General features: G+C 24.6%; 1 protein-coding gene across 1 annotated transcript; it reads right to left on the minus strand.

Annotated features, from left to right (window-relative positions):
- Positions 1–6,336, minus strand: LOC127250087 (homeobox protein HD1-like). The gene is made up of 5 exons (XM_051273245.1): positions 5,885–6,336; positions 5,424–5,544; positions 2,865–3,055; positions 2,121–2,252; positions 1–378 (listed from the first exon to the last, which is right to left on the minus strand). Exons 1-5 carry the CDS (start codon positions 6,200–6,202, stop codon positions 238–240), a joined length of 903 nt encoding a protein of 300 aa, XP_051129202.1. The 5' UTR covers positions 6,203–6,336; the 3' UTR covers positions 1–237.
- Positions 6,337–9,599: the final 3,263 nt, after the last annotated feature.

The raw sequence follows: 9,599 nt of genomic DNA on the forward strand, positions 1-9,599 counted from the left end.
CATAATTGCACAAATTTTCAAAAACAACACAAATTAGATCAACCAAGAGGTTTTCTACACGAACATTCATATATATATATACACACATTAATTCATTCATGCATTCATTTCGTCGCGCTAAAACTTAAACCCGATCGAGCCATTAGTTTCACACCAAAAATTAAATCTATTTCGATTTAGATCATCATGATCTTCAAGTTAACCTAACGTACACATTCAATAGATCTCTCTAATTATTTATCGCTTGCGTTTGGACTTTAGAGATGTCGCCGACTGGGAATTGCTGTGCCAATTGCGCTTGCGTTGGTTTATGAACCAGTTGTTTATTTGCTTCAGCTGCAGCCCCGTTTGCTCGACAAGCTTCGCCTTATCATCTTCCTGAACATTAAAAAAATAAAAAAAAAATGGTATCCGTTGGTCGAGTTTTCCAGCTTCAATTTATATTCTCGGCATTAGGGAAAAATATGCCTATAAGATTGGACACAGAGATTTTTTAAAAAAAACACAAACTAATAATTCTTTATCGCGTGTTAAGGTATACATTTTGTTATTTTTATCAGTTTCATTGGGAAAAAAAAAAAGAACAAACTCAAGTTTCGCATAAAAAATCTAGTAATAACAATAATAATACTCTCTTTGTCCGCCTCTAAGAGTTATACTTATATTTTAAGTCATTGTATTTAACATTAAAAATATTCTTATATTTGCATAATTCTTTGTACAAATGTCTTTCTATTAGTATTGTAAGATACTAATTGAAGTATTTTTGCAATTTTTTCATAATTTATACTACATTTTGATATAATAATAAATATTCAAATATCAATATATAAAAAGTAAATGGAACCCTTAGAGCCGGACGAAAATAGTAATAAATAAGCGAAAATATCATTGATTATGAGAGAACATTTAACTCCATATAATATGATCACTTTGGAAAGTTCAAAATCAAATCTGTTCAAATTTAATCCAAAATGGATAATATCATATTATGAGTAAAATAATTTTTACACATAAAAATACTATTAAGTACCAGTAACATATACTCCATGTCAAAAGTAAACGAATATAATAATGGCAGATGAAAGGGTTATATAAATGTGAATATATATATATATATATAGTTGAGGTCATTTTAAGAAATTCATTAAGGAATGAATTTAATTCATAATCTATATATGATTTAATGAGTGACAAAGTTACTAATATATAATAAAAATATACCCCCTCCGTCCCAAAATTATAGTCTTAATTGAATTGGGCACAGAATTTAAGAAATATTGTTATTATATTGGTAGTCGGTAAAAAGTATGATTAAAAGACTTTTTTGCCCTTGTGAGTGTATTAGTGTAAAAAATAGTGGCAATTGTGTAATAAAAATGAAAAAGTAGAATTAATTTTATGGTGATTTGGTTATTTATAGAAATAAGACTATTGTTTTGGGATGAACAAAAATAGTAAATAAGATTATTGTATTGGGACAGAAGGAGTATTATTTATTCTCGTAAAATAAATATGAAAATACTATTAAAACAAAAAATCAAATAAACATCTCATCTCAAATCAATTTCAAACTACAATTAAATAAACATAGGGTATGTTTCTTTTGATGGGATTTGAAATATTTTGGTTTGAGTTTAGTATTAAAATAATGTATAATGAAATATTTTATGAGAAAAAAAAAATTATACTTTTTTTTCCAAAAATGCAAAGTTTAAATAGTAAAAATGTGGAGTTTAGGGGTGTAAAGAAACACACCCTCCCTATGTATGTTAAATTATAGGTTATGTTTGGTCGAGGGTTTGGATTTTGAATTTGAGTCTTGAATAATAAAAAATTTGAATTTGGATAATTTTATAATTTGATATAAACATGTGTCGATATATTTTGCACGTAAAATTAATTTTTAATATAATAATAATAATAAGTGTTTTGATTGATTGTTTTGAGGAAAACAAGAACAGTAAATAGTAAAATTCGAAGTAGAATCCGAAAATTAAAAGGTTGTTCCTATTTATGATATTAACATAAATTTACTCAATATACTTAAGTAAAAAGTAATTATAAGGAACGGACAAAGGAATATGTTGTAATGAAAATATTGCGAGGCGGAGACTTACCGTCGGGTACGGCCACTTAGAATGTTGTTGCCACCAATTCTTCAACACCGTTGTCGTGTCGCCGGGTAACTTCCCGGCTCTTCTTTTCCGAAGAATTTCCTCTCTTACATCTTCGATTCTTGACTTGAAACCCTATAACAAAAAGAACCTTGATTGCATTTTTCATAACATAAATTTATGTTCTAAGCTTATCAAAATTACACTATAAGAATTTTTTTAAAAAAAATGAATAGGAGTTTGTTTGGTTTTATTTTTAACCGATTATTTTCACTACATTTTTTAAGTAATTTCATTTCCTTTAGAATATCAAATATTTTACATCTATTTCTTATTTAATATATTACATTAAATACTATATATATCATCAAATGATTTCGATCCAAATTTTTTACTATTCTCAAAACACAGTAAGACATAATCAAACAAACATGTAATTTTTGCGATGTATATGTTACTCGTTATCATGTTAATCTTCTAAATGACTCGATATAAATATAATCATATATATATCACTCATTATTGATCTAATAGTCTTACAAAAAGTAATACATTAGAACGACAACGAGTGAAATATATATTATTTACATATCGAGGTTACTTAAAGGAATAAAACGATAAAATGTCCTACTCACAAAACCAAATTTTTTTTTTTTTTTTTTTTGCAAATTCAATCATTTTAAGGGCGAGCAATTGTTGAATTTGTGAACCGAGATTTTAATATATGTAATATATATATATATCGACCTGTTTGAGCTCGAGTTTAAGTTCTTGTCTCACTCTCTCCATTAAAGTCCTCTCCGATTCTGTCGGGATCAATGGTCCGAATCCCATGATGTCATGACCATCGACGCCCGATTGATCCAAGGAGAAGTCTATTTGTATCTCATCCTCGTCATCCGACATAGTCGCTCCACTTCCTTCACCTAGCGTCGCTCCTATCGATAATTAAAAAAAAAAAATCATGATCGATACATTTGGATATTAAGGGTTGATGTTTCTTTGAATTTGGTTTAGATTTTATATTAAAATAATATTTGATGTGATATTTTATAAAAAAAAAATATACTACCTTCGTCCAGCTCTAAGGATCTTAACTTTTTGCGTACTGATTTTAAAATATTAATTATTATATCAAAAAGTAGTACAAATTAAGAAAAACTTACAAAAGTACTTCTATCATTGTCTTATAATACTAATAGGACATTTGTATAAAAAATTATACAAATATAATAATATTTTTAATGTTAAATACAATGACGCAAAAGATAAATATAACCCTACAGACAAATGGAGTATTTTTTTTAAAAAAAAATTGCATACTCCAAAATAAAAACTATCATACATTAATTATTCATTTTATATATTGCATACAAACTTTGGTTTCTATTCAAAATATCATACTATTAAATACTTATATCAATCAATCAATTATTCAAATAAAAAAAATTCATTGTTTAAAAACACACCAAACACCCAAATCACAAATTATTATTATTATTATTATTATTATTATTATTATGTAGCTTCACAATCATGTGTTCACTCAGTGTTTTTAAAATGAAATGATTTTTTTGTGTGTGGTACGGGGAACTAGGTTGGTAATTCGAAAAATAATATTTTGTGTTACATAGTTGATTATATATTATATTAATATGTGTTTATTTATATTTTTTATAATAATATTTATAAAGAATTGTTCTATTAAAAATTACTGCGTGAATAGACTGAATTATTTCTAATAAAAATAAAATATTTTTAAAATAAATTCACATATTCAATTATTATTTCACCAAAAAAAAATATCTCAATAAATAAAAATCTGGCCCTCGAAGCAACCCCACCAAATGGAAATGGGTTGTTAGCAATCAAGATTCAATTAAATAAACCTATCATTTTCAATATCATTTTTTGAGATGATGATCATGTCATTTATATTCATATTTATATTTATATTCATATATTTATATTTTATTTTTTTATATTCATATTTTATTTTTTTTTATGATGTGAAAATCCGCAGTCGCTACTCGAAAATGCGCATTGGATAAACTTCCGGTCGAACCTAATACCCTGCAAATCAGACTCGATGAAAAAATCACACTAAACGAACCATGTGTGACAGGTGAGCTAAGGCGTCAGATATTTAATTTATTGCTGCATTGTCACTCTAATTAACTCAATAGTCACACAACCCTCAACCAATACTCTCCCAACCGTGCACCCAACACGTGGGCCCCTTCCCACCCCCACCCCTCCTACCCACCCCACCCATTTGTTGGTAGTGTACGGCCTCTCTCATCACTAACCTTATCACCCCCACCAAACCCCCCAATTAATCACAAAAACCCTTAACCACATCCTTAATTAAAATCAAATATATATAATTAATTATATATATACATATGTATATAAAGTGATAATATTTTAAAATAAAAATATAATTGTAAAAAAAGACCATATAATGAGAAATTCACTGAAAATAAAAGTGTGATATAATAGCCTAACATTATTTATCAAGAGTTATTTTTTAAAAAATAATTCAAATTAAATATTTTTCTTATAAAATACTCTCTCCGTCCTCCGTCCCACACCGTGTCTGCTACACTGTAGACATGGTATTTTATGAGAGGTATAATTAGTAGATAATTAAAAATGTATTGGTGAAAATAATTATCCTATAATATAAATAATTATAAATTAAAATTAAGATAACTAATTAGTTTAATTAAAATTTAAAAAAAATTAAAAAGTTTAAAATGAGATTAAAGTGTATAATTATTTTAAAAAAAATGGAAAATGACATAGTATGTGAGACAGACAGAAACGACAATATGGACATGATACGTAAGACGGATGAAGTATCTCATATTCTAACTTAATACACTTTCTTTTATTATTTTTATTTATCCTTCCTATTATAATAAAAAGCAATTCATATATAAATATCAAATTCTTTTAATTTTTACAAAAATATTTTTTTGAACAAAAATATCAACACTTACCTTATATACTTCAATTAATTAATAAAATATTATTATTTTTAATTTATTATTAAAAAAATAAACAAATAAATAAATAGATATTTTGAATCGAAACGAATAGAGCATATATTTCACTATTCTCAAAAACAAATTTCGAATTTCCAAATTTTGCTTACTTTTATTTAAGCAAAGTTCAAAATAATTATTCTGCGCAAACTAGATTCGATTGGCAAGTACCATGTGTGACAAATATCCTGAAGTGTCCGAAGTTTGAACCATGAAAAATTATTATTATTATTATTATTATTATTATTATTACTACCTGTGAGAGAGTGTAAATTGTGTTCGATTTCACGGCAGGCCATGACAGCCTCGACAGCGTGGACTCTGACGTGTTGCTGCAGCTGGTCTCTCAACGACCACAGAACTACCAAATACTGTGCCTGTATATTTAATTAATTAATTTCCAATTTTTTAATATCTCTGTTAGCAATTTTAAATATTAATTATTATATAAAAATATAATATAAAAAAAATAATAAAAATAATTTTATTAATATTTTATAATATTATTATAATAATATTTATAAAAAAATTATATAAATATAAAAATATTTTTAATATTAAATATAATAATTTAAAAATAAATAAAATTTAAGAGTAGGACAGAAGAGATTATTATTATTTTAATTAATTAATTGCAATTTATATAAATATATTTATTTATTTAATAAATTCGTTATATATATATATATATATAGATATATGTATCTATGTGTGTACCAGGAAGTTGTCTAGGTCTTGCCTTTCCGGCGGCGACATCGGCGGCGCGGCGGCGGCGGCGGCGGCGTAGGAGCGGATGATGTTGTGCGACTGAGCGAGCTGCGCGTCGATCAACGGCAGCTGATCGATCGGCGTGGCCACGCGCAGGCACGCCACGTGGGCCAATAGTAGCTGCTCGTACAAAGGGTGCGCCGCCATCTCCGCCTTCACCTGGTGGTGCAACTCGCCGGAGACCGCCGGAGAGACATCGCTCAGCCCTCCTCCGGCGGCGGCGACCATATTACCGCCCATCATGCTTCCCACACCCTCCTCTTGCATCTCTCTCTCTTGATTTTCTCTCTCTATATGTATATGTATGTATCAATTTGGAGATTTCTTGGGAGAGAAAATATATATATACATGGGCGGAGACTAACACCTCCTCAAATCCCTAAATGGTTTATAGTTTTAAAAAAATATTGTTCATTATTCATTATTATTACTCCTTTTGTTTTATAATATTTTTTTTTTTTTTATTTTAGTTTGTCACATAACATGTATTTATTTTCTTTTTTAATAACTATACTATATATTTAATATTACAAATATACTTACAATTTATAATATATTACACAAATATCATTACATTATATCACACAATACTAATAAATTTATTTTAGTCATTTATACTTTATTTTTACTCTATCTTAATATAATACTAATATTTCTAAAATTACGTAAAAAAACAAATGAATACTTAATTATAAGAAAAGAGAATATTAAATTTTAAATTAAATTTATATAATTTTTTTTTATAATTATTCAATTTTATTTTAAATTTTAATTATATAAATATTTTTTTCTTTTTAACGACGCCACATCCTGTATTTGTAAATATGTATGTATGTATATATATATATGTGCTTGTGTTTCTCTCTCTATAATGAGATGTGAATTGTGATGGTGAGGTGATGTATATTTGCTGACCACTTGAGATCAGCTGATGCCGCAGGCCCTTTTTTTTATTTTATTATTATTGTTATTTTTTTTCTTTTAGTTATTTATTTATTTATTCAGTCGTCTCGGTTAAATTATTTATATTATTCTCTTCGTCCACATAATTTGTCTTTATTTTTTATTTTTGTTTGTCCCATTTAACTTGTCTTTTCTATTTTTAGAAATATAATTATGCACTTTAGTCGCATTTTAAATTTTAAATTTTATAATGTTTTTAATTTTAATTAAACTATTTATTTATTTTAATTTTTAATTTATAATTACTTTTACTAATACACTTCTTAATTACTTACTAATTATACTTTACCTAAATTCTCATGTCTACAGTAATACACACATATTACATGGGATGGAGGGAGTAATATATATATGTGAATTTTCATAAAATATAATTAAAAATATATAGTAATAAAAGAAATTGTATATTAAAATTAATTTAATTAAAATTTTAAAAATTATAGATTTTAAAATATAATGATAATATATAATCATTTTTTAAAATAATAATAAAAAAAATTATATAGACGAATACAAATAAAAAAATAAATATTTTTATATATAAGATAGTGGAATAGTACATAAGTTTTTCAATTTATAATTCTATTATTTTTATTTTAATAAATATTAGTAGTAATTAATTTCTCATTATTATTTTTAATAATTCTTTTATAATCCATTCACTTATTTTATTAACCTATCACACTTTAGCATTAAAATATTATTTTCCGTTACATTTATCTTTTGTGTCATGATACTTAATATTAAAAATATTATATTTGTATAATTTTTTGTACTAATATCTTTTTATTAGTATTATAAAATATTAATAAAAATATTTTTTTTTTCTTATATTAAAAAATCAGCACTTAAAGCATATATGTGACATTTAGGGGTCTATTCCAACAAATAAAATTAGAATACATGAAAAAATGAGAGAGAAAAAAAAATGAAAAAAGAGTAAATATGCATATGATTTAAAATTTTTATATTTTAAAAAAATTATTTAAAATTAATTATATTCAAATTATTTTTTGATTTTTATTATTATATTATTTAATTATAAAAATATAATTTATTATTATTTTTTAAAATATTACCGTAAAATACCATTTAAAAATATAATTTTACGAATAAAATAGTATTACACAAGTTACTATTTAAATTATTTTTTATATAATATATATATATATGTAATACTATAATATTTTGTAAATAATAATATAAAAAGAAAAAATATAAAAGAATAAAAGAATATATTTCTTAATAATATAAAATTATGATAAATTAATATAATAATGAAAATAAAAATTAATTTTAAAGATAGTTTATATTTTTAGTTTTAAATAAATAAAAATGATAAATAATAAAAATATAATTTAAAAATAAAAGAAATTGTAAATTCTACTCATATCTCCTTTTTTTTTTTTTTTTCTTTTTTTTTTTTTAATCTACCCGCTCCATTTTTTTTAGTTGAGTATTTAATATGTTTTGTTATTTTTGTGTTTTGTGTAATTTTATTTTTTTTAAAATAATATATAATTTTATATTTTTAAAAGTGATACATAATTTAATTTTTGAGAGTGATGTGTAATTTTAATTTTTTAAAAAATAATATATAATTTATTTTTTTAAAAGTGATATATAATTTTATAAATAAAATATGAATTATATTTTTTTTAGTGATAATGTAGAAATAAATTAAAGTTAGAATGTAATTTATAAATATGAAAAGGTATATAAAATAATACTATAAAATATAAATATACAGGAAATATATTTTTTAGTGTAAAAATTTAAGTTCGTAGTTGGACTAAAATTATTGCAGACCAACTGTATTTTTATTGTAGCTGCTGAAAAATTAAGGAATTTGTTGGAGATGGCATCATATCTGTTTTTCTTTCTCTCTAAATACAAGATAGATAAATACTTCATCCGTCCGTCTCTAAAGTCACATTTATCTTTTACGTTGTTGTGCTTAATATTAAAAATATTATTGTATTTATATATATATTTTTTATAAATGTCATTCTATTAGTATTATAAAACACTACTATAAGTATTTTTGTACTTTTTTTATTTGTACTATCTTTTTATAATAATTAATATTAAAAATCAATACCCAAAAAGTTAATGGGACCTTTAGAGCCGGACAGAAATAGTATATAGGATTTATTCTTGTAATTTCAAAATAAAAATCAATATTATTTTTATTCAATATAATTTTTAATAACAAACTATTTATTTTTCTATTATTGTCCGTTTCATAACAAAGTATTCATTTTTTTTAATAAATGTATTATATACTCAACATTAAAAATACTTTTACAACTAACTGTACACTCTAAAATTCAACCAGAGGCCCAATCCATATTGGGAGCCCAACCTAGGGAGAACACGGCCCACAAAAAGGCCCGGATCAGTAAGATACTTGGTGAAAGAAGAAACGGATAAAACATAATTCGAAAGTGAGAAGAATTTGGGGGAGGTTGGAGAAAAATAAGAAATGAGAACCTTATCCGAACAAGGTTTAGGGAATAAAAAGAAAATTAAAGGGCATGAAATCATTTCTTTGACATTAATTTTTCTTTGCAATTTAACTTCCGCAGTATTTTTAGACTTTTACCGTTTGTTCTTGTTAATTCCAATTTAATTCGTCTTCCAGCATTCATTTCAACTTGGCCTACTTTCTTCGTTAATTTTTTTTTTTAATTATCGCGAG

Source organism: Andrographis paniculata, unplaced genomic scaffold (assembly GCF_009805555.1).
Source record: "Andrographis paniculata isolate CXL003 unplaced genomic scaffold, ASM980555v1 Contig37END, whole genome shotgun sequence".
Taxonomy (NCBI): domain Eukaryota; kingdom Viridiplantae; phylum Streptophyta; class Magnoliopsida; order Lamiales; family Acanthaceae; genus Andrographis; species Andrographis paniculata.

Excerpts from the sequence above, each read along its gene's own strand:
- LOC127250087 (XM_051273245.1), bottom strand. The coding sequence starts at position 6,202 with ATGCAAGAGGAGGGTGTGGGAAGCATGATGGGCGGTAATATGGTCGCC. Across the intron at positions 2,253-2,864 it reads TTAAACTCGAGCTCAAACAG|GGTTTCAAGTCAAGAATCGA; the intron begins GTCGATATATAT and ends TTTTTGTTATAG. Across the intron at positions 379-2,120 it reads CTAAGTGGCCGTACCCGACG|GAAGATGATAAGGCGAAGCT; the intron begins GTAAGTCTCCGC and ends TTTAATGTTCAG.